This window comes from Poecilia latipinna, unplaced genomic scaffold (genome assembly GCF_001443285.1).
Source record: "Poecilia latipinna isolate Pla-1442-1.1 unplaced genomic scaffold, P_latipinna-1.0 Scaffold289, whole genome shotgun sequence".
NCBI classification, from domain to species: domain Eukaryota; kingdom Metazoa; phylum Chordata; class Actinopteri; order Cyprinodontiformes; family Poeciliidae; genus Poecilia; species Poecilia latipinna.
Genome location: NW_015112905.1, coordinates 571,077 through 597,697, shown reverse-complemented (window position 1 = coordinate 597,697; position 26,621 = coordinate 571,077). Strand labels below are relative to the sequence as shown.

Sequence of the window (26,621 nt, the reverse complement as noted above, 5' to 3'; positions counted from 1 at the left end):
CAACATTCTCTAGGCATTGTGGCACACTTTATCATTTTTATGGATAATATAAAAGTATTTGTTGACAGGAAACCTGATGTATGTGTATAATATCAATGTCATATTACTTTGAAAAGACATATAATAGAATACACCCATCTAAACATCGATTCTTTAATGGAGTTTGAGTTTAAAAGACTCGAGCCAGGCTTTAACCACATGCTCAGACATTATTGTTTTAAAGAAGTGTTATTGTTTGAAGAGCAGATTACAAAGGTCTCTTCAGTGCGGAGGACAAAAGTGCTATAAAGCTCAAATGTTCTCCAGCTCTGCGTTTAAGCTCTGTTTGAGGGATAAAATGAGCCCTCCTCAATGCGAGCTAAGCACGAAGAGGTCAAACAGTCGACTCAATGAATTCCGTCTTGCTTCTGTATCCTCAGTGAGCTCCATAGGAAGGTCCTCACCCCTCTTAATGCAAATACATGACTCTACTTCAGAAAAGAGTCCTTTATTTCCCCACTTTTGATAGAATACTTATTGGTCCTATTTGAAGTCATCAAATCTTTTTTTTTTTTTTTTTTTTTTTGCTGGGGGTGTACTACAGAATATTTATTCATATTCATAAAATGGCAATTTAAAGCTTATGAAACGCCACTGGAGACAAGAGGGAACATGGAAAATACTATACGAGCTTCTTAGGAGGCAGGTGCAAAGTGGACTAATTAATAGCAATCTATATACTGGCCGGGGCATGCAGAGGGCCAACTGAGGCTCTCTCAGGTCCGGCAATGAAAAGATACCAGCTCCAAATTCATTTTCTCACTGTAGCTCTCCCAAAGGAAGGCGGCAAAGTACACTCACACTTCCTTTAATGCATTCACTGGGGTGTGATTTATTTCTGCGTTTGCCAGCGCATTTGGAAAGTTCATTACCTTGCTCATGGCTTGTTAATTAGCCTTGTAAAGCTGCCATTACATCCTCTCAGGCCAGGACTCAGATGAGACTTTTGTCCCAAAACATTAACATTGTGCAGAAGGCGTGTAAAGGTGCACTATACCCATTTAGGTTGTAATGTGTACATCTTGGTAAAAACATGAACAGTGGAGAGCAGAACTCTAGCAAATGCATTCACCTTTGAAACCATGGGTGTTCAAGTTTTTTTTTTTTTTTTTTTTACTCCTCTCCCACCCGTTTACTTTTTATCCGAAAGACTTTCCACTAACGCATAAAAATGCTGCTAGGCATTAATTTTCTTGACAGTCTTTGCCGAATCCTGTTCAAAATGGCAGGCTGTCGAGATCTCCTAGGGGTTTCTTAAACACTGAGGTTCCAAAAGGAGAGCGGCAGTATTAGCCTCTGCTTGTGGGCTGGCGAAATCATTTTGCGGGAGACAAAACTACAGGAATATACACTGACACTTTTGGAACAATCACAGTCTATGGAGAAGTTAATTTGTGCTGCCAAGTGGTGGATATGAGTTTTTATTAGAACATTATAGAAACGGAAAATGAGACAATTTCACTACAGAAAAAAAAAACAGGAAGCCCTGGTTCTTTATTTTTAGAACAGCTGCATCTAATGGGGCCTGGCAGGTACAGGAGGTGTCACATCTGTTGAGGCCCAGGTGATGCTCCAGCCCTCTGCTCCTCCCCACTCCTTGCCCGCTTCCCACCAGTCAAATGACTCACGATGAAGATCAACAGTGTCATTTCTAATAAACTCTTCTTCCTCTTCCTGCCACTTTCACTCAGTCCTGTTCATAGGTTCTTGCTGGTAGCCATTTCGTTTCACAACACAGTGAAATAGGAGATGCATAATGTAAAAGATGTGAAGAAGATGAATGCTCTGTCTAATGCCAAGGCACTGGTAGGATTAATTGGAATATTGCAGCTCCCTGACTGGTTGGGAATTTTGTGTTATATAGTCCATAGGTCTAAGTAAGAGTTCAGTGCTCTAGAACTGGAGAAGGATTTACTTTTCAAATAGATACTCATTTTACTCTCTCTAACCATTTGTTGATAATATAAACAATGAAGTAAATTTCACTCTTTATTGCAGATTTTTAAAAAAAGTTATAATAAACATTTCAAATTTAATACAACAGCGAAAAACAATTTGTTTGATAGAGATATGACTGTGTTGACCATTTTACCAGAAACTGCAAAGCAGTTTAATGTCAAAGTGTGTCCTTTATATTTGTACTTTAATATTTTGCAGTATGTGGAAAAAAATGCATATATACTGTATTTTTTTTTCTAAAAAAAAAAAAACAAGCATATCTCAAAATAATATGCCCATTGATTAATTCACTTATGACTATCAAAAACATAAGGGTATTATCTAAGTGCGAATTGGCTAATTTTATCTGAGAGTGAGAGATCCATGAGGCCTTCCCAGGGCTGCATCTTAGTTTCTATCGTTGTGCTAGTTTGTTTGTTTTGACTGTGTTTGTCCCTTTATATGATTTAAACCAAACCATTTCACTGGCTGTATGTTTCACGTCATTGTCCTTCTGCAAATTAACTTTTTCATTTGTCTTTTGCTGCTTCTAAAGTTTTCTTTCAAGATTGTCTTTTACTTAGCTTAGTCTTCCCATCAGCTCTGACCAGCTTCACTGTGGGAATTGTGTTTTTCATTTGATGAGCAGTGTTAGGTTTCCTTCACAGATGATGTATTGCATGTAGGTTAAAAAAGTTAAGTTTTAGGCCTATATGACCAAATTTTCATGTTTGCTGTGTCCTGAATATTGCTTGTAGCCAAGGACCTAATTTTTTTTTCTTTCTTTTTTTTCAGCACAGGGTTTCATATTGCCACACTTCCATAAAGGCCAGATTTGTGTCATGCTGCTAATGCTCTTTTTTCCCCAGCGTGTCGGTTTAGGTCGGAGGCCATGTTTTGTTAGGCCAGGTTCTTGTTCAGAGCTGCGTAAAACTTCCCCACAGTCTAGTCCCTGAACTGTCTGGTGTGTTTCTTTCACTTCACGGTGTTGATTGTTCACTGATGTTCTCTGTCAAACATTTGAGGCCTTCACAGAGCACTTAAATTCACAATGTGAACAAAATACACAAAAATCCTTACGATATAACTTCTGAAGGCAATTGCTAGAGCTGGATTTTACTCAGAAGTTTAACAGTAAAAAGGTTTTACTACATGTTCAAAGCACAATTTAAACATTTTATTCGAAAATTACTGTGAAACAATCTATCCTTTTTCTTCAACTTTCATAACTCATGCACTACTTTTTGTTGATTTGTCAACAAACTATGAAAAAGCTCAAGCAGAATGAATACCTTTGCAAGGTGTCCTACGCTTGTATGAAAGCCATACAGATGTCTGTTAGCTTTTATTTTACATAACAACCTCCAAAACATGGCAGACTTTAAAAAAATCTGTTGTTCACCTTGTACATGAAGTTTGCTGTTGTTTATTATAATGCTTACTATTTGGGTGATAAAAATGTACATGTTGTTGTTGGATGTTTCCTCACCGACAATCAAAGAGCTTTTCTGCTCCTGCAAAATATTACCCTTCTCACTTTTGGGAGGAATCCGCAGCTCTCCCAACTTTGTCTGTATCAGACATCAATACATAAGACTTGAATAGATTAGTAGATGCAGGAATAAATCACCCCCATGCATAGATTGGGGGGATTGGGAGGGGAAGTGAAACGCTCGACAACAGTGAGATCAACAGCAACAACAACAGCAGCAGCAGCAGCAACAACAACACAGCAGACTGCTGATAAAAAAAAAAGCCTCTGCAGAATGGTGCCATCAGCTCTAGCATTTCTTTCTTCTCTTCTTTTCCATCCACCCTCCTTCCCTTTCTCCTTCCCTTCTCCCAATCCAGAAGACAGGAAGCTGTTTGTAGGAATGCTCGGCAAGCAACAGAGCGAGGACGATGTCCGGCGGCTGTTCGAGACCTTCGGCCAGATTGAGGAGTGCACCGTCCTTCGAGGGCCTGATGGGGCCAGTAAGGGTCAGAGCCCACACGCCTCCCCCTCTTTCTCTTCCTCGCTTATCTTTCTTAATCCCTATCTATTTATCTTTTTTTATGTTCTTTGCATTTTCAGAGGTATTGTCTTCCTTTGCTGCATTCATCATCATTGTCTGCAATGCTCTCTGAATAACTCATCCTCCCCTTCAGCTACTCAGTTTTTTTTTTTTTTTTTCATATTCTGCCTTTTATGCGTCACACTTGCATTTCTATCATATCTCGTTGTCACCACACTCCGACACCTTCTTTCCCCCACTTTCTTTCGTTTGTATTGTTTTTCTCCATTTCATTTTCTCGCCCCATCCCCTGCTCCTTTCTCCCTCTTTTGGTATTTCATTCGTCATCTTTTCCGTTTGTTGTCTCTTGATCACAGTCGCTCGTCTCATCCTGGGCTTACACTCGCGTAGCAGCTTGTTTCTCTGCACCACCTCTCTTCCTGCTCTTCATGTTATCTGAAAAGTGGAGAGGTGTAATCATGTTTGTTTCCCACACTCCCATCATCCCTCCCCAGAGACTGTTATTGGACAATATTGTCCTACTGTAAATAAAGCACCTTTTCTGAGCTCTGCTGCTGTCACTCACTTCTTGACAAATTTGAGCTCGTGTCTGTGGCCTACATTGTAGTTAGGTAGTTTAAAGATAGTTTTAAAATATAGGATGAATTCCCAATTCTGACAAAATCTGAACTCCCATCTACAAAATCATTCCCATCTAGTGTTATTGCCAGTTCAACTTTAAAAAGATGTGTGGGAAGGCTCCTAACTGGTGAGGCACTGACTGCTCTGGAGTCAAATGTACAAATATACAAAATAATAAAAAAAAAAGTATATTTCAATTTTGATCTTAATTAAAACATTTAGTCGATTTAAAAACTTTCAGTTATTCTTTAATCAATTCAATACTGCTCAGCAATATAATTGCAAAAGAAGAGTATTTTGTATCAGGTCAAATTTAATTTTTCAAAAATGTAAATGTTTTTTTTTTTTTTGGCTGAGCTCTCAAGTGTTTGTTTTTTTACTAAAATTTAAAATCATGTCTGACCTTATCTTTATTTCTATATAAAGTCCATCCTTCTCTGTGGATATCTTTGTGTCTCTGTTGTAAAAATCGTCCTTGTTCACCTTCATTTGTAAAAGTCTGGCTGTGTCGCTAATAGCCAAGGAGGAGTCGTGTATGTTTTCATCCCTTTCATGTGTAGAAGAAGAGCAGCATGGTATTTTCTGCCTCACCCTGTGCATTATTTCAGAGAAACTGAATATATCACACACATTCTTTGAATATATCAGACAGACTGGAGCGTCAAAATGTGTAGTTCATGTGTAATTAAATGTACTTTGGCATCATTAAGTCAGACATCGGGCATGCCCCAACTGCCTGCATCTGTCGGTGTGTGTGTGTGAGGCACAACTCAGCACTGCCTCACCTGAAATTATACAGAAAACAAATTTACAGAACAGTCAAGTGGACAAATTAAATCCTGTGTCATTTTTAGCATTTTACTTGTCATAACAGATGAGGCATTGACAGCACACAAGTGAGCAAGAACTAGCTCCGAGTTCATTTCAACCAGGTTAAGATGACTATTGATTTTGTCCATCTAAATGTCTGTAGCTAAGTTTATAACTCCAGCAGGAACTAGTTCTCAATCACTGAACATTCAGTATTTTGTCTCAAAGGAAGCGTAAAAATAAATATGCATACCATGATGTCATTCACCAATTAACATCTTGATTTGTGACCTTGCCTCTATGAGAATATTTACATCTGATTAATTACTTTTCCTCTCTTTGCTCATTTAAACTTTTAGTGTGGGTGAATTAAATAACAGCTGCTCTCATTCACGTCTTTATTGCAGTGTCGTAATTTTTCACGGAAAACGGTCTATTAAGACCACTTTTACAATTCAGTCTACTTCTAAATAATACTGTTAGCGTTTCTCTTTGATCAAGTCCTAAATCTGTTTATGCACATCGGTTGACAAAGTCTTCACTCATGTAAGCTAAAGAAAAACCTATGTGTGCTGTTCTTTTGGCAGTGCTTACCTTCACAATGATTTAAGAGAAAAGTGACAGAACACTTTAAGCTGCTGCTTCAGTCCTTTCCTTTGCTTTTCCAGAGTTGCAAGCTAATTTCCACCAAGAATCGGGAAACCTGAACAACAGAACATTATCTTCTAGGTTGGATTACTTGGACATGTGCCTTTTGCTTATATTGTTAAATTTAACACATAGACAAAGGCATCATGGTTAAGTTTAAAGAAGAGGAGGGACATGCAAGACTGCCTGTGTGCTTAACACAAGCTCTCATGTTGCATCTGTTTTTTTACGAAAAGTTTCAAACATTGTTTTATTCATTCACTCCTTTTTAAGTCAAGGTTAGTTATGCTCACTTCAAATTTGTCATGTGAAAAACCTTGTCATTCAGTTAAAAGTTAGAAAACAAGTTAGCATCACAAATAAACACATTTATGCACAACAGTGGATTCTCAAGACACTGATCTGAATTTCCACCTGTTATTCTGTCTCCTAAATTAGATTTATTTATGTAGGTACAGCCTCTGAAAATGAGGGAGGGGAGGGCACATGAGGTGATGAAGTGTAAATTCTAGACGAAGCATGATTATACAAAATTGCACACCTGCATCGGTGCCTGCATCTGTTCATTTCACTGTTGATCCCAGGTCTGTTGCTCTCTCTAGCCCATCCAGCCCGCCATCTTTTTTGCTTTGTGGCTTGTTTCTGTTTTTGCCGTCTTGCTCCTGCTTTCCCCCCCACTCCCTTTCTCTTTGTCTGTTCAGATGCCTCAAGCTGATTGACAGCATATAAACTAAAATAAAGCCCATGCGGCGGTGTCAGACAGGAACTAGTTTTCCTCCTTGTTTGTGCTTTCACTCATTTTCACCTTCCTGCACCTCACACCTCGACTCTTCTCTTCTTTCCTCACGTGCTGCGTTTTCCCTGGTTTAGTGTATGTTGATGTTATCACTGACTAGAGCACTGTTGCTTTTTCGAATTTCATTGTTATGAAACGAGGAGAGTAAAAGCTCGGTATTAGCTACGAATGCCACAATCGCACAGAGATTCCATACATAGGTATCTAGTTCTATCACTGCCCGTGCAACAGTCCCACGCAATCATTACCGGATGTTACGGCAAATTATTTTGCCAGCCGCCTCACTCAGGATGAGGTTCCCATAATTTGAGTGAGACAGACCTTGAAATTGACAGCGCTATCTGTTCCACGGCTGAGGCTTTGTCCCTGTTGATGTAAATTTATGCTACTTAGAGGCTTTTCAGCACCCCTCTTCACCCAGTAAAAAGGCCGAGAAGTTTAACATCCATCTCTCTATGGTGCTGCTCCTCAAAGTACTTTCAAAGTGCAACACTTGCTGCCAGAGTTGAATAGAGCTCTGAATTGTCAGCAATAATAGAGAGATGGCTTTTAGGTCTATAATTAAGTTGTGTTATAAATGTCAGCCATCCAGAGGGATGGAATTCATGCATACATATTATTACCCCGGGAATTCAAAAGGCAGCGCAGATCCTCTCACTTGAAAGCAATACAATTTCTTCCCCTCACCCCCCAAACGCGCTCTGAACCACCAAATACCAAAACTTCAATGTGCACTATAATTTATGAGGCCATAGCACTTCTAGATCTTTTCAAATATTGTGCACTTTGTCCCCTAACATTGTTTATTTATTTAAATTTTAGCAGAAAATGCATAGTTGTGGCACTGTCTTTTGATGAGAAATTGGAGGACATTATACATTCAACATGGTATTCCATTTATTGTGTGAGCCAAGCCTGGCAGTTCTGTTTGGCCTCAGTTGCTGGCATCACTTGAACATCAGCACAATATATAGTAGCCTTGTAAAGAAACCAAGAGCGAAGTTACTTTTCCTTTAAAGGATCAAATATATTTTTTTTTAGCTAAATCAAATCCCCATGTTTTATCTCTGCTGCAAAGGTTAAATGTGTTTGTTGGAGAAGGTCTTCAAAGAGAGCATTAAAGTCAAATGGTACACAGTAGCCTGATGCATTTCAGTTGGACAAATGAAGACCTTTCCTGCCTCTACCCGGAGGGGTGTTCGAGTGAAGTAAAAAGGGTGCTGGAGTGCTGTGACAGAATCAAAGGCTTCTTTGACTCTTCTGTTTGCCTCTGTAGATCTCTACAGCTTTGAGGGCATTTCCCAGCGTAGAAAACACATGGCCTTTACCACTCACCATGTTTCCACATGCAGTGATTTAAAAACGTTCACCAATAAATGCATGTCATTTGTGTTTTCACACAAAATTAATTAGTTGTTGTGGTGTTTAGAAAATCAAACGCTGACCCTATGATATAATATCTCAGAGTGATAATCCTGAATCCACCTAAGAATAAAATAACTAAAATAAATTTGAACTCCTTCATCTACGCAGAATATATATTTGAATATGTATATTGACATTTTGCAAGCATGGATATTTTTATATCAAACAAGGGCTGAACCCAGGGAAAGCCTTTGGTTCTAGATCACTGGCTCCAATTAAATTCATGCAAAGTAAGTAAAATCAAAAGTTACTTTGATTTTACACATTTCATTTTCTCAGTGTTTCAAGTCACTAGTTGCTGTTGTTTTTAGTGTTCTCCCAGATTCAGGTGCATCTCTGTACATTAAATGAACAAAAACTAATATATTTTAGTCCTTTAATTAAAAAAGTGAAATTCTACTACAAAAGAGTCTGGGTGTTTGATGAAAAGTTCTTAAGGCCTTGACTGCAGCGGGAATCAGAGCTCGAAGAGTCAAGGCACACCGGCATGTTTGGAAAATGAGCAATAAGCTGCATTCCATGTTTTAAGCTACTAATGAACCGGAAATATCAGATTGCTTAACTTGAAAAAGGAAGAACTGTTCTTCTTTTTTTGTCAAAAGTCTTCTTTTCGGCTGAAAGTCCATTTTACATTTCTTTTTTTTTTTCCAAGATCCCTGAGCCCGGAGGGGCAGAGAAGTAGAGAATCCAACTTGCTTGACGTCCAGGGTGAAGTGTCAGCCAGTGATGAAATGTCATTTCCTGGTGTTTGTCCAAAAGCCCAAATCCAGCCCAGCTGTCTTCCAGGAAATTTTAGAACACCTCATCCTTCCTTCTGCTGCCAGGCTACATAGAGATACTAATTTCATGTTCCAGCTGGTCTTGGCAAAAGTACCACTGGCAAAAGTACCAATATCTGATTTAGTGACCATAGTATAAGGTTGCTTGACAGGCCAGAAAACTAGTCTGACCTGAACTGGTCCAAAATCTATGAAGCATTTCAATAAGATCATAAGACAGAAGTAATGATGTAAATTTGCTGAAGTCCACCTTTAAACCTACCTGGGCTTTTTAAAAACCTCAGCACTGCCACAGGATAATCACACTGATGCTGTAAGTCAAGCATAAGGAGACTTAACCAAGTACTGATACATCTTATATTAGCTATAAGCCAAAACCATCAAGGTAAGAAAAGTAAACCCTAAGAATATGCAATTTCCGAGTGTTTATTTTTTTGAATTGATTTACTGAAACCTTTATAATGGCATTCTAATTTATTGAGATCCATCTTCTGAATCATGCTGTCACAATGTATATTTATTCAGTCTTATCAAAGACTATAATCAGCTTGAAATATACTTATATCATCTAACTACAGTCCAGAATTATTCAAAGCCTGGTCCCTTGTGGTCAACCACTTCTGTTCAGTTGTATTTTTCTGCCTCAGCTAAGCAACACCTTTAAGATGATTTGAATCCTCTATAAAACTCACCTAATTCTTTCCCCTGTGAGGAGAGAGACGATTAGAAAGGCAGATCTGAATAGTATGCCTTTGCATAATCTGTTTTATGAGTGACTGTGCACAAATCCCACCATGTAAATATTGAACAGATAAATAATGACAGACACGCTAAGACAGTAAATGCTCTGGCTTCAGGTTTTAAAGCCGACAGGGGTCAAAACAGAAATGGACAGAAAGAAGAATGTCCCAGGCAGCTAATGCCTTCTTTGTAGTAACACTGATTTAACACAAAACACAAATGATAGAATATGTTAACAAGTCAGGAAAGCAAATGATAGCATAAAGTCAGTGGTGATGAATAGTGTTTTCTCTATGCAATTCAAAGCCATTTTACTGACGTGCCCATCTCTTTGTGTGTGTACAGGCTGTGCCTTTGTCAAGTTCTCGAGCCACGCAGAAGCGCAAGCCGCCATCAACAGTTTGCATGGTGGACAAACTATGCCTGTAAGTACCAGAGTCTGTGCTGGCTCTGCATTACAAACCTTCCACTTTTTACCCCAGATAATGCAGTGTCACCAACCTGTCAGTGCTAATTGTTTTCTCTGTGGTTCTGAGGATAGCACTTCCAAAAACCTAAGCCTACAGTCCATTCAGTGCAAAAACAAATTGGCAATGGGCAAATTTTCCTCTGCCTGCACTCTCCCTCAGCAGGTGGAATACATATTTTCAAAATGCAATAGAATCTTTGTCCTTCTATTCCTTTGGAAAGTCAAACACTGTGGCAAGAAAAACATTCAAACGTGTAACAAATACCCTCTGCACACACATATTTGTGGTCACCATAGTTACTCAAACCACATCATGAGCCAAGATTCAAACACATTTTACCAATGTGTTATTGCCAGAGTCAGCATCTGGTGCTTTAAAATAAACAGCAGGAGGCCCTATATCTGTTTTCCTCCTGTGGTCCAAGATATTTTCTGGCAAAAAAATAACATTTACATCAAAATCTTGAAGGGAGATGAGTGCTGCATGCTACAAAAGGATTTCCGAATGTGATTTGGTTGTCACTGAGCAAATCATAGCTTGATTGCAAAGTCAGGACATGGGGTGATTTTGTAGAATGCTAGCAGGACAGAAAGGATTTTTGGCAGACAATTAGTTCTGATATCAGAGATTTGTTTTATTTGTGGGGACAAAATAGAGAAGTATTTTAGCTAACCCTAAATTGTTAAAAATCTTAAAAATGCCCATTTTCTTCTACTCATTATTGATGAAATTAGGTGTTTAGGAAAGGATTTTAGGTGGGATTCTGTTCAGCGAAATTGTGCAGTCAGTGTCTTACCAGCAGCAAATAAGCCTCAAGCATCTGCTTGAAAATATACAAAATTTAATGATGACATGGGATTCTTTTCTAAGAATCATAAACAATTATAAAACATGACATTTCAGAATATAGAACTAATAAACAAAATACACTGTAAAATTATTAATGTAATGTGAAGTAATGGTTAAAGTAGGACTAGGATTTTTTTGTTTTTATTAATCAATAGAAGAATAAATATGCTTAAAAAATGGCCATTTAGTCTAACTGTGAAGTAGTAGATATCTTGTGTTTTGCATGCAAGTGAATGCAGCACATAATGATCTATGTAGCGCTTATCCACTCTCACTTATTTGAGCAGTGACAGGAAGCAGGTGGAGAGAATAGAAGGCAAAACGTTTATGATGATGTTATATAATTAAATGATGAATGACAGAATTGCAAGTCAAGTTGAATAATGGTTTTGAAAGTGGACAGAGGTAAATATTACAAAATCTAAAGTCAAAGAATATCTGAGGGGAAACAATACACCTGAGGAAGAGAGAGAGAAAAACAGCTGAAAATGGGTAGCTGTTGTTACTTTATGTTGTTTGCTGTATTGCTTTTTTTTGGTTAATCATGCTAAATTCAGACTGGAGGGACATGATAATGACATTTCCACTAAAAGTTATTTACTGTTAAGAGTGGCAAAGACGCAGCTTAAATGCTTATTACTGTAGAACTAAATTACATAAATTATGTTCTGTTGAATTTGTGTTATTTTTTTCCCCACATACTTACATGACTTAGAAGTATTAAGTGTAAAGCTGCTGATTTTGTGGCACTTTGGCATTTTAGATTCTTTACAATTGGATGAACTATACAGGATCAGATGAATTGGGCAGCTCTGCACACCTGCTGGCACAACTGCTGACATGGGCGACATCTGGGTCAACTGACCCAGACCCCAGGTCTCCCTAACTATTAGTCCATAGGTGAGAATATATATATATATATATGTATATATATATATATATATATATATATATATATATATATATATGTTATATATATATATAACATATATATACATATATATATATATATATACATATAACATATATATATGTTATATATACATACATATATATACATATATATATATATATATATATATATATATATATATATATATATATATATATATATATATATATATATATATATATTTTAAAATTGTGAAGAAAAACACAGGTCTAATATGTGAGCTACAAAAACAAAAGTAATTTTTCATTCAAATATTCTCCCTGCAAGTGTCTTTGCAGCAATGATCTGTGATAAACCCAAAAATCGTTGGGCCTCTGACACAACTTTTGATGTTGAGTTCATTAATCTGCTCCAGAAAGTATAAAATGCACGTTGCGGTACAAGAAAATAATGTATTTCTACTTTAAATTTTTACTATATTTTGCAGAACTTGAAGTGAACTTTATTTTCTCTATAATGTTATCCTAATCACCTGACTGTTATCTCCCCATTCTTTAGCTGTCAGCAAGTTAAGAGTAAAATTGACAGACGTCTTTGTTTATGTGTGGATGGCTCATGTTTATATGACCATGGTTTACAATACACAATATGTAGTTTGAGGATAAACAGAAAAATATTATTTATCAATATTAATATTGACAAACTTTAAACTAAATAGCTAGTTAGAGGGTCCAGGACAATGGCTTATTTCTTTTATTTTAACTCCAATCTAACATTTCTCATAGCTCTATGACTCTAAATTGCTGCTGTCAGATTTGCATTAGTTATTTACAAGAAAGTGTGTTAATATTTAGAATGAAATGAAATGCAGTGTCAGAGAAACAAGTTAAAATTAAGACAAAAAGAAAAAGAAAATATCATAATAAAAAATTAAAACTTTAATTCATATTCTTTATCATTTTTAATGTTGCTTGCCTCACATTGTCTACTCGGTGGATTTCATCAGTTTGTTGTTTCTCTGCTTTTCTAGAAAAGTGGTTTTGGTGTCAAACACTTTACGTGTTTTGAGGGGGTAGTTTATCCTGTTATTTTAACTCTACATTGCATAAAATCCTTTATTTTGTTCTGTTAAGCTGGGATAACAAACAGTCTCAATCTTATAAAGATGTTCAGATTTGCCATTGTACTTTGCATGGCTGCAATATTTTATGCTTGACAATAAATATATGCTTCTCACCTGTTGGGAGGTATTTAACCTGACAACTTATTCGCTGCTTCTGCATTAATACCAACCCACACAACCTGTCTACCCATTTTAAAACTGTTGTAGTTTATATACTGGCTTCTATTGCACATTCTGGGAATAGTTTCAACCACACAGCATACAGCAATAAATATATAATTAAATACATCTGAATAGTTTGTAATAAAGGAAGAGACGATTAAGGGCTTCACAGAAGTCAAAACTTCTTTCAGCTACATAGTAAAAATGTCTTGGTGACATCTCATCAAAGCCAAATTACTACCAGTGACAGTATGGCCCCTGTCACGGGGCCACTTTTTGTTAAAGAATATTAAAACATTTAAAACACTTAAAAGTACAGAGGCTCCATTACAGAGACTACAGGGAGAGTTAACAAGGGAGTCAATAATGTTAAAAAGCACCCTAGAGTTAGGATGGATCTCCAAAATGAGGTCAGATTAATAAGCCTCTTTGCTTCCTCAACTGCGTTTTGATATTATAGTGTTGGGTCTCTGATGATAATGAGGGAGATTTGCACTTTATAAGCCCTTCAATACCTTTTGGTTATTCTACATTTATTCGTCAATGCAATCAATTCCAGATTTAACCCACAGATAACTTTGGCTTGTATTCAGATGAACTTCATTCTAAATTCCTACTGAGAAACCATTTTTGTTTTTTTTCTTGTCTTTCAGAACATATTGTTACAATAGCAGAATTTGCTTCGTAAACATAATTTGAGTTTACATGGAAGTGGAGAAACTCCACTGACTTTGAACAAACCTTTATATATGAACTTGGGAACTTGTTCTCATATTACCACATTAAAATCAACTACCTCAACTGTATTTCATTGGGGTTTCATGTGATAGACCAATACAAAATTGTAGATAACTGTAATGTAGAAGAGATATGACGCCTAGTTTAAAATTGGAAAAATAAATCTAAAACATCTGGGTAGGTGTGTTCACCCCCCTATTCATAAATAAAAAAACAGTCCAAGTTGCATTAAGAATTTGTTTTATTAGGAAGTGGAGCATTTTTATTTAAGCAACACATTGTCCTTTAAACATACCACCAGAGTTCCAATTAAATAGTTAACAGATCAAACCTTGGTAATGTGTTAGAGTTGATGCATTAATACAGTTAAATATACAAACATCATAAGCCTAATGTTACACAGGAAGTATTGCTTTGTTAAACTTTTTTTTTCTCCTTTTGCTTAATGAAGACTGCAAAAATCAATTTTTATAATTTTCGTAATTTACTGAGCACCTCTCTGCCAGTGCTGAGTGTCCATTGGTTACTACAGCACACAGCTGGACACACAGGAGCATCCCCTTTTTCTGGCAAGCGTTTGCTCCTCCACACACTTCACTGATGTTCCCGAAATAAATATTTACGGATGCTTCCTGGCAGCCAGATCGGGTCCTTGGAGCCAGATGTGCCGGAGTTTTCACCTCTTTTTTGATGCTGCCTCACTTTGCATTACACTAAAACAGAGAGTGAAACATTTAAGTGGTACAGTCAAAAAGTGAACTAATAGCCATGGAAAAGTTACTTTGCTAGAACTTCATCTAAAGACAGGTGTCTTTCCATTTAGATTTAAGCAAAGTCTAAATACAATTTTTTTCATCAAATAAACTTGTTGGCTTAATCCTTAGAAGGCAATTGGAATTGCATTTGGCAGAGTTACATTACTAATTTATAAGAGGCCACGTTTTGCAGCCTTGCACAAGGAATTTGGCGAATGCTCATGGCTCACATCCACTTTATATTTCTTAACTTGTATTGTAGCTAACACACAGTATTTTAGAGCACTGGGTCACCTAAAATGTTGAAGTTAACATATGGATTCTCAAACAGACCTACACTGGATCAAGAGACAGCCAAAAGTTTTTAAATAATCTACAGTAAATTATCCATAGCTCTCTCCATCTATCCTTGCACCTGTTATCTTCATCTCCCCAAATCCAACTTTCACTCAGATTAATTGGCAAGGTGGTCATTAGTATCCAGCGAAAGCTTTGGACGCAATGGGAGATGCAGTTAATTTGGATAATATCACTGCCACATGTCGTCAACAACAGACTAACAGGAGGCAGGATTCGAAGAGTGGGCTGCTCTGCACACCGCCTGGTGCCAGCTGCGAGGTCTGAATGAACCTTGAACAAAGAGTTGTCTCTCACTCTGTCTCTCTTTCCCTCTTAATGTTCTCACAGCAACATCTGTGTTACCTGGCTCACACACATACTATAAATAATGCTGCAAGTGAAACACAGTGGCCCTCCGTGAACAGCTTTAATGAAGCTTAAGGGCACTGGCAGTCACCAATAGGGCACACACTGATAGATTGGGTCATAGCTTTAATTGAAGTTTATTGTGGGTTTCAGGTGCTTTGAAATGTAACCCAAAGGGTGATTGAGCACAGAGCAGGCCCTCTCATGAGTTCAGCTGTTAAATTGCTGTAAGACTGCGAACACACAGGTGGCAGAACTTCAAAATGGCAAACCCAGGGGTAAGCGCGCAGCAACCAGCAAATTGCACACATTGTCGTGTTCGGTGTTGCAGCGGGGCTGACAGGGCTTCAGGAGTTTGTTGGTGTTGGCTCGTGTGTTGTAGAGTTGTGGTGTAATGAGGGATGTATCGGAGATATATTTGGTCTGACTCATTGTCCTGCACAGTGGTAGCCGTGGATATAGAAAGTAGATCCAGACCAAGTCAGCTTTCCCTCTGCTAATGAGAGATGTTCTTCCCATGAGGCTTTTAGAGATGCAGTGAGGGTCAGAGAGCTGAATATGAGGCCCTCATGGGGGGTTAGCTAATTACCAAACAAACTTGTTATAGTGTGTTCAATTATTTTTTTCATCTCAGTTGATGAATTTAGGTTCTTAGATCTGTAAAAAGCAGACGAGTGTCGAGGTCTTACTAGTTATTTAATTGTAGATTTTACACTGAATGCCACAAAGTAAATAGGTGATATTTTGTGCTTTTGTATTAATTTCCCTTCATTGGCCCAGCTTGTTATTGGTATTGTAAGCCTCTGAGAAGGACAGAAAAAAAGTGTCAGTTTACCTGTTTTTAGACACTTCACCACAGTGTCTTTCTATCACAGTAATGCAGAGATAAAAGCATTATCCCATTTCTCCGCTGCAGTTGAGTTCTAATCCCTCAATTACCATTGTGCATTTTCCCCTTCTGCGCATTATGTCCCCTATACAAAATCCAATATAGGAGATTTTCCGAAGTCAAGTGTGTTGTTCAAAAAATTTGATTAGTTTTTGAACCTGTGACAAATTCCTTAGTTGTACCTGTCAAAAGTGATGGCTCCCTGTTGGCCCTTATCAAATTTGGAGAATTCATTTTCTCTCCAGGTATTGGAGTCATGCTGCGGGAGGTTATTATTCTGTTTGTTTGTCAGCTCGTGATTTTCTGCAGCCAGCGAGGAGCGGCTGGTTTGTATCCATTGCTTGTTTGCCAGCACCTGTTCCTTCATTACCTGGCCACGCACTTCTTTTTCTTTAAGTGGTTTGGAACGTTTGATCTTTTACAAGGTTCTGCAACCTGTGACTCGGGACCGCATGTGGCACTTTGGGCTCTACGCCGTGGTCAATTACTTCGGTCAGGAATTATTTTAATATCAGCATTGTTTTTGTTTTTTTTTAATACAGTGCAATAAAAAAAGACTAATTTTTACGATTCTCAAGTGTGGTTTGATGAAACATCAAACTTCTATTTTCTAAGAAGCAAGGTCAAATTTGCTCTGAAAAGGTTGCTGACCTTATAGCAAAATTGTTTGTATCATGCTGGTCTGATTTCACCTTAAGTCTAGTTTGTAGTCCTTATATGTGAGATCTTTTTTGTCGTAGTTGAGGTGAAAAGGCTAAAATCTGCAGAGACGATTGTACCAGTTTAGAATATTTGCCAAAAAACATTCAGAGCGGGTCTGTTTCAGTGCTGAGACAGAGCTCTCTGTTGGAAGGAAGCAGGCTCAGCCAGACTTTCTTCATCTGGAGTCACGGTGCAGTGACTACAGACAGCCTCAGGCTTTCACTGTCACAATACTCATAATGCATTCTTCATGAGGTATTAAAAGAATATAAGAATACACAGATACACAAGGCAAAGAATGAGTGAATTTAAATGCCACGCCTCTGTGCTGTGGGCAGGCTTGAGCAACAACGCTGCAGGAAGATGTTTGCACACTGCCAACCTCATTAAATCTCACCGTCCAGTTCCTTAAACCACACCACAAAGCTGAGAAAGCATAGAAAAAAAAAGGTCAGGAGGTGGAATGAAATGAAATTAGAAGGGGAAAACCAGTGCCGTTAACACTGCCATATTCAAGTATTGATTTAACTAATTAAAATGGCACCAAGGGAGAAGCAGCAGATGGGTCTCCTCTGGCCTGAGGTGGGGTGCTGGCTGGCTCTGATATGTTCCCATCTGAGATGTGCTGTCCTGGGGGTCTCTGCTGATGCTTTCCATCATTCCCGACTCTTCTTCATAGTTATCTGCAGCCAAAACATTCCCTCTGTAGTGCTGAACGACTGTTCGTGAGACTTAGTTTGGGTAACTTGCAAAAACTCTCAACAAGAGTTGGTTTTCTACATTAGCATATGCATATTTATCACTTTCATGCAGAATTTATTAGATTATGACAGTGGGAATGTGGTGCATGGAGGGTTATGATGTAAACAAATCACTTTTATCAGAGAACTGTGAAAAATCAATGCGTGGGGATGTATGTTTGCAGGGTGTGCATGCATGCAAGGTCAGGTTTTGACTTGTTATTAACAGAAGATGCAAAAATGACATGATTTTTAAAATACCATGACATTAGTAATAATAATAAAGCAGTAACATCTTGAAGTATTAAAGCTTAACCATCAAATTAGATACTGTTTAGTGTACCTGTAACATTTTGTCTAAACAAACTTCTATTTTAAGAATTTACTAATGGACTTCCATCAGTTTGGTCTCTTTGCGCTTTAGTGCTTGTATTCTGCAAAAGAAACAGGTGTACTCCATAAAAGTTGTCTTCTGTCCATCCCTATGTACCCTGCAGTTGTCTGACATTTTTAATTTCCAATCATCAAAAAATACTGAAATTTTAATCAAAACGAGCATTTGCTCTGACCTTGTCAGGATGAGGCTTTTTTTTTTTTTTTTTTCTTTTTTTGTGAATCAGACTTGTGATTATGGGGTCCTCTCCTCTTACAGTGCCTTTGCTTTTATGATCTTACTAATCATATCCTCACTGCCCCCCTAGCTGTTTCTGTCCTTCTGTCCTGGTGGTACTCCATGCTCTTTCCCAGCATGCATTGCCTGTAATTAAATAGAAGCCTGGTCCTCTTGACAGTGTCTGTAGCTGCTTTTTGTGCCTGGTAGCCTCATCATCCTCTCTTGTTCCTTCTATATCTGTCTTTCACTCACACGTAGACTCACTTCCCCCCCGCTTTGTCCAAATGAGCAACTGATTCTGGTCTGTGTCTTTCAAATGATTTAATTGGATGCAAACTCAGGAGCACGGACATCAATACGGAACTATATCTGCCATAAGGAAGAGCCATTAGTCAATACTTCGCCCTCTACATGCCGAAGGCTTTTGTCAGACCTAATTACCCGATACTATATTCAGTGAAGCTTTACCAGTGGGGGACTGGCACTCCTGTGGGATCTGGTTAGGATCACAGTTCACTCCCAGTGTATACAGTGGAGTTGGAAAGTTCACAAAAGCAAAGAGCACTCACTGTTCTCTTCCGATGAAAGATGACAGCTAAGAGACTACACAAATACAAGGTGCATATTCATTTCCCTTTGTCCCTTTGGTTTAAAGATATATTAGATCTTAAAGCTAGACTATAACGTAAACTGCAAATCAAATGAGAGATGCCTATCCCAGCTGTCAGCTAATGAAAAACGAGATATACACCTTATAATGCAATGCACCACTTTTCCTTTAAATCACCTATGCTTTGTCAATCTTGAGTATATTCATGTATTTACTAACTTTCGGATGCAGAAAAACACTTTAAATATGATAACATGTACTTCATTAAGTTTGAAGTAGAGAAAATAGATTTCTAGCTAATCATCCTAATTAATACTACCTGCAAAACTGATATTAGCTTTCTGAAGATGGCCAACGTTAGTATTTATTACATTCATTAGACATAAAATACCTTGTGAAAGTATTCATACTCCTTGAAATGTTCAATTTATGAATTCATGTGACAGATCAATAAAACAACTAAAACAAGTGAAAGGGAACTTATATGCAGTTTTGACATTTGTTTTGCAAATCAACCTTTGAAAAGTATTCTGAATGTGTTTGTCTTTAATTTGACACACATTAAAAGCAAATTACTTTCAGAAATAACCCAATTAGTAAATGATGTAGTGTGTATTTGCACTGGTGTACCTCTAAAATGAGAGATTGTAGAACCAATTTCACAATAATACAGCTCAGGCTCTGTGGTCCAAAAAATGTTATATCAACCCCACTACAAGATGCTGGCAAAAGTGGGTAAGAAATTGTCATTATCCACAGTAAAATGTGTGTTTTATTGAAGATATGCATCTCAATACACAGGTGAACTCTATTTACTATTTGGACCATTCTGATGGCCATACGTTGAATTTCAAACTAAACAGCATTGAATGCACACAACACATTTCTGACTTTTATCCATAAAAGCTATGCTATTTTTCTTCCATTGCTTTGTGTTGGTCTGTTGAATAAATCTCAATAAAATACCATGAAGTTTGTTGCTTCGACATGACAAAATCTGAAACTCATTCAATGTTGTTGGGTACTTTTGCAAGACACTGTGCCATTTGAATGAATTGAAGTGATACACATTTTTAATATGATAGTCTTAAAAGCCTTGGTTACATATTTCATTAACCTTGTAAACTGAATGTGTGCCCACAGGGTGCCTCGTCCAGCCTGGTGGTCAAATTTGCAGACACTGATAAGGAGAGGACCCTGCGCAGAATGCACCAGATGGCGGGCCAGCTCGGCATCTTCAGTCCCATGACCATCCAGTTTGGGGCCTATGGCGCCTACTCTCATGCTGTAAGTCTCAGCCCAGCGGGAGAGGAGACGGTGAGCTTTAAAGAAAGACAAAAAATTGTTGTTGATCTGAGTTTTGAAATCATCCTCTTTCCCACTAGGCATGTGACACTCCCTATGAACCGTTTCATAGGATGTTAAAAGATTTCAAGATTTCTTTAACTTCGAAAGTAAGAAGAAAAAAAAAATGAAGTGTTTACTTTTACGTTGATTTATTTTCCCACTTTCTTTACCTAATGAGTTTGACGTATTTTTTCTCTGTATTTTAAATTACATGTGTCATGATTGCAAACCAATGCTGCGTATACTGTTCAATTTAAATTCATCTTTCACATTCCTGTGTTTACTGAACTGTTGGAGAATTTAAACTGCTAACTTCAGCCTGCCTCTTTTAGATACACTTTTCTGCTCAAGAAGAGGTGCATTTTATTACAGAGAAGAGACCCGATCACCCCTTACGCCCTTTTCTGTCAGCCCAGCCCACCCCTATTTCATATTCACACATGAAAGTCACAGCCTGAGTTAGGAGTCTGTGAGATTTTACACTCACACAGTAGCTAACAACTCATGCTGACAGGTGAGAATCGCCCACTCGCACACTATCTCTCAAACTCTACGGCTGCAACCACCCCCCTCTTTTTTTTTTTCCATATACATTGCAATCATATAGACATACATAGAATTCAGCATCTCTATCACTTTACATAACTTTTATCTTCTTTCCATGTAATGAGCAGAAAACCAGAATGGCCTTAGAGTAGCCAGCAAGCAAAGATACAAGGCAAAACAGATCGTTCTGTTCAAGAACAAGGCATGGGCCAAGCAAACAGATATGTGAGAGTAAACATGCTCTGATCCTGCAGCGATTTCACCCTCCTTTTCTTTTCTGTCCTTCCCTTCATCCCTCTCACCACTCGCCTCTCCCCCTACTGCTCTTTAATCCTACAGCAGATGATGCAACAGCAAGCAGCCCTGATGGCAGCAACACAAGGGTCCTACCTGAACCCCATGGCAGCCATTGCTGCCGCGCAAATGCAGCAAATGGCAGCTTTCAATGTCAATGGCCTGGTGGCTACTCCTATGACACCGTCCTCAGGTATGCACCAACATTTAACATCACCTGGCACAAGTCATGCTCAGTCAGGGGAGTCTTGTCCATATCTCGTGACTGCTGGGAAACATTTGTTGATTGGATGATTTGCATAAGTTATACCTTTATATATTTCTTCAAGAATTTTAGCTGTTGCTGTTGTTCTTTCAATTCAATTAGTTTCAGATTAGTTTGTTTATTTATTTAGCATTAAGCTGTAAGAAATGTCATTTCAAGAGATGGAACTAACTCATCAAGAGATATAAATTCAGGTCAAATCAGTACTCTCCAATCATACATTTAATTAGCTTACATACATTACAGTTGAATCTAAGTTTTAAAATAATGCAGCCAAATGCAACTTTGAATTTCTTCAGTGCTCTGTCCAATTAAGCTGGATTTTTCTGGATGAATTTCATCCGGGCCAATCAGCATGCAGAAGGAGTTGTGAATAATGACAGTGGTTTTCTGTGTTGTTTTACTTTGCTATTTGGCAGTAGCAGAGGAAGAAGGAATTAAGTTATTCAGCCTGAGCTGGTCACACGTTAAAGTCGCAGTAGGAGGAATGTTCAAGACATTTTATTGGTGGCAGAGAAGTCCTAGCCCTTCATGCCATGCAGTGTAGGATCCTTGTCTACAGTGGATACAATTTCACCAAAGTTATTGCGTGATCGAGTTGGAGCATTTTGACATATATCGAAAACTTTGACCGTTACGCACACCTGTCTGCCGGATGTCCGCTCTGAGTATTCTTTGAGTAAGTGTGAAAATCTACGAAGTGAAGTACGCCTTAGTGTCTGGAAACTTTTAGGATTACCAAAAGTTATGTCATCAATTTTGTCAATTATACAGTTTTTTATTTATTGAGATTGTTACAATTTGAGACTGATTTAACGTCAGAAAATAAGAAATCAAACGTTGCGTATATTTTTTGCATAGTGTATTTAAATAAATCGTTAAAACTGTATATCTGCAACAACTAGCTGCAGGTTGAAAGAATAGAGAACACACAAAAAAAACACAGAAGCAGTGGTTCAGGAGTGCTTTCTGTGAGGAGGGGAAAAAAAAAAACTTCACTCACAGAAAAGTTCACAGAGCTAATGGCAGCAGTTGCTCAATTACTGGTTTTATCTAAGGGTGAAACACAGCTAAGCAAAGAAGAGCTAAGCCAGTAATACTATCTATGAAATGAAAAATAAAGCACACATTGTTAGTTCTTTTTGGATCTAAGCTCTGTTTTGCTGTAAAAACAGGCACTGCAAGTACTAAATTAAAGGAAGCAGAAGCTTGTGGTGAGAGAGGCTTGGTGATAGAAGATGTAGAGTAAACCCGTACAGCATTGGCAGCCACATTATAGTTTCTACTTCCTTTCCGTACACACATTATGTTTCCGTTATTCCTCTGCCTGTCACGTTCTCCTCCTGTGTCTCTGATGTTGTGTGTTTTCTGGGAACACAGCCAATCCAATAACTTGGCATGCAGAGTCCTTGGCTTATACAATATAATAGCAAAGATTTGTGTGAGATAATCCCGGACCCCAGTCTGAACTATCTTTTTGGCCCTTGTCATAAGGAGCTTTGAAGGCTTGACACTAAGTAGGCAGGATGCCTGAAGGGAAGGTTGTTGCAAATGTATTATATAAAGTGGCTTGATGCTGTACCTGGCATTTGTAATCCACAAGGCCTACATATTCTTACTAATACCTATCAAAGATAATCCTACATGACTTAAATGTCCTTCACCTAGTTAAGAGAAAAAAATAAAATTTTGTCAGCACAAAAGGCCACTGGCAAGGTGACAGGCTGGGCTGAGAAGAAGAAAGCACAAACCCTTATTTTCAGCACTGAGGTGCGTCGTAGCAAATTAGAGTGTTATGGAAAAGTTTATTTCAGTAACTTCATTCAAAAAGTGAAACTCATATATGACATAGATTTGTTGTCATACATGCATGTAACAACATGCATGTGTGCTTATTTCTTTTATTTTTAATGGTGATAGTTTATAGCAAATGAAAACCTAAATTTACGTTTCTAGGAAAATTACAATATTACATACAACAAAAATGTGTTATTGCCATGCCTGATGTTGACTGCTGACATGATATAATAAATCTATGCAAAACTCCATACATTATATTTAAATGTATGGAGTTTCACCTGCAATATACATTTTGGCATCCTCTCAAAATAAAAACGCCTTAGATTAGATTTCTGACAAATTTCATGTCTCCCCTTCCTTTGGCAAACATTTGTTAAAAAAAAAAAGAAAATACAACACATCTTTATTGGGAATTTCAAGCAACACATTTAGAAACAGGTAGCAAAGTTGAGAAAATGTGCATTCACCCCACAGGCTTCTGCAGTCAACTTTCCATGATAACATCAGCATCTACTTGCAGGCACCAGCACACCCCCAGGCATTTCTGCTACAGCCGTGCCAAGCATAGCCACACCTATTGGGGTCAACGGATTCAGTGCTCTCCCGCCTCAAAGCAATGGCCAGCCTACATCGGAGCCCATCTACACCAATGGTATCCATCCTTACCCAGGTGAGTTATATCAGATTTATGTAAATAAAAGGAAAGGCGTATTTACGTAGCTAATAATGCTGAAGTCTGCTGCTTCATTTGCCACAGTGTTACCCGTTTCTTCTGATCCGTAAATGCTTCAGTGTGATTGCATTGTACTTGATCTGATAAAAAGGATCACCTGTTTGCCACAAAATAAAATCTATATGTAATGAGTGACAAATTGAATCTCTTCATTTTGACGCAATGTTAGAAGTCTCTTAATTTCACTTTTCTCTTTTTTATTATTTGAACAGAAGTATTTAAGGCTCCATCAACTGTGTCTTTGGCATATTTCTGAGAAGTCTGGCCCAGTATCATGATAAATCCATCAGTTCATCCATCAGTCAATTATGGGTAATTTGATGTGCCTCAGCCTGTCCTCAGCCTCTTAATGTTGCCTGGGACGGATTTCTGAAGAACTGACAGACATTCACTCCTCATCTTTGCATTATGCAAAGGCAGCTGCAATCGTAATGAACTACAAAGTGGTTTGTTTGGCACATTGTTAATATTTGATGCAAACATCTGGGGCAAGCAGGCATTTTGAAGAACTCAAAGATATGACAACCCAAATTGCTGTCACTCCCTGTGTGATCCCACCTCCTGGCGGGTCTCTGATTTGGCCGGTCTCTGTCTCACTCTGTAACGTGATCTCTAGGTCTTGCTGTCCTTCCTCTCTTTGACTGTTTTGCTTCTGTTTCCTTCGAAGTCACCCTTCACTCTCGTACTCGCTTTTCATCTCTCTGCAGCACAGAGTCCAACGGTGACCGACCCTCTCCAACAGGCTTATGCTGGCGTCCAGCACTACGCAGGTGATCCAACTCTCCTACCTTCTCTACTTTCTCACTTTCTCCATCTGTCTGTTTCCCTCTCTTTGCTCCATTTTTTGGTTGGTCACTCCGTTTGGCGCCGTGACAGGAAGAGATGACCAGATGACTGAGTATTTTCCTCTTCAATTAGGATGATAGCAAAAGGATTTTATTTGACTTACATTTGTGTCTCACATAATCTTTCATTTACATTGTCTCTCTTTTATTGTTCGTATCTATGTTCAGTTGAACTCCACCTCACTCCCTCTTTTGCCATTTTTTTTTTATGTAGTGATCCACCAGACAAATGAGCCCTAGCTCCCAGTCATAATGCAATTTATTTATGCAATGACTTGAGGACCCGAATGAACAATAGAATAATGATTCGAGTTTTGTTGTGTCAAATATGAAAATGGAGATGTGAAGAATTCCACTCTGGTTCTCCCTTTGCAACAGCAGCCTACCCTGCCGCCTATGCGCCAATCAGCCAAGCGTTCCCCCAGCAACCGACCATCATTCCCCAGCAACAGAGGGAAGGTAAGAGCGAGCAAGCGCGCCCACCCAAGATAAAAGGTGATAATTGCCATGTTCCATTCTAATGTAGCTTCACTGCTTTGAATTAGTGAGGGAGGGGAAAAAGCTGGCTGGGGAAAATGTGAGAAAAAGGCTCCCCATTTAAAGAGAAGAACATTAGCACTGAGATGGAAAGTTACTCTGTCATTATTCAAAAAACTGCACTAATTCAAACTCACAGTGTTGGGCTGCTTAATCAGTCCATTACAATGTGTTTAAGTGGTTATAAATATTCATCAGATTAATTAGCTGCATGCATAATCATTTATTACTATTCCTTGTGTAATGTGCACTCTTTTGCCACTGCATAAGACGTAATAAACCATAGGATATACTTTGATGGTAAATCACTCTTTTTGATGCCATTCGTCAGTCTTAATTATTCAACTGTATGATTAAATGAGACAGCATAGAGTGGGATGAATATTCATGGTGAGGAGAAATTGAGTGTTTTCAGGATTGCTTGAAGAAAAAGTTGTTAGTGGTGAGAATATGTTCAAGGTTCACAGTTTTACATAAAGTGCATCGCTGTACTTGCAGTAATTTCAGTTTTGTTTTTTGTTTTTTTTATTTCATGAAAATTTCTCTAAAACTAAAACAGAGTTTTATACTTCAGCAAGAAAGATAGAAGTCTGCTGGCCCTCACACAGACACAGCCACCGTCATGGCCTCACAGAGCGAGCTATTCTTGGCTTAGCCAGTGGCCTGTCTGAGTTCTAGCCTCCACTGGGTTTTGGCTGCTGTCCCAGCCTGTCTCAGTCCACTGCCACATCTTCCTCCCTGTCATTTAGCAAGATACATCTGAACCTGCACAGAAACACTCAAATCTCAGTTTCTGTCTTGCACTGAACAGTTACAGCTTCACATCAGTTTGTGTTTTTTGCATGAGTCACCAAAGGGATCCTTCCAAGTCTCAAGCTCTGAATTTAACAACAAACCCCACTAAAAATATTTGCCAAACTGTCCTTGGTGTCATGTTGTTACAGATATATTTTTACATAGATTAATGTGTAAATAATGATTCATGCAGCAAAAGAGATTTTTTTTTTTTATTTCAACATGGAAAGTTGCATACAAGATAAATGTTCTATAATAATAATTCTATAATCATAGCAACTTTTCTATAATCATAGAAATGTTATTTTATATATATATATATATATATATATATATATATATATATATATATATATTTTTATGTTGACGTGTTTTTAAAAAAGATATCTCTCTCTATAG

At 38.0% G+C, this 26,621-nt stretch overlaps 1 protein-coding gene across 9 annotated transcripts in view; it reads left to right on the top strand.

Annotated features, from left to right (window-relative positions):
- The window catches only part of celf6 (CUGBP Elav-like family member 6), a 163,901-nt gene that overhangs the window by 114,845 nt on the left and 22,435 nt on the right, over nucleotides 1–26,621 (top strand). For 3 of the 9 annotated variants that reach the window (XR_001425178.1, XM_015034153.1, XM_015034154.1), the window contains exons 4-10: nucleotides 3,829–3,957; nucleotides 10,158–10,237; nucleotides 20,204–20,377; nucleotides 21,293–21,440; nucleotides 23,833–23,982; nucleotides 24,753–24,815; nucleotides 25,269–25,349. Coding sequence is in view for 8 of the 9 variants with exons in the window: in XM_015034153.1 (XP_014889639.1) it covers nucleotides 3,829–3,957; nucleotides 10,158–10,237; nucleotides 20,204–20,377; nucleotides 21,293–21,440; nucleotides 23,833–23,982; nucleotides 24,753–24,815; nucleotides 25,269–25,349 (825 nt within the window). In the remaining variant the exon portion in view is untranslated. The remainder of the gene's footprint in view (nucleotides 1–3,828; nucleotides 3,958–10,157; nucleotides 10,238–20,203; nucleotides 20,378–21,292; nucleotides 21,441–23,832; nucleotides 23,983–24,752; nucleotides 24,816–25,268; nucleotides 25,350–26,621) is intronic. The other 6 variants (XM_015034159.1, XM_015034156.1, XM_015034158.1 and 3 more) reach the window with 6 other exon arrangements.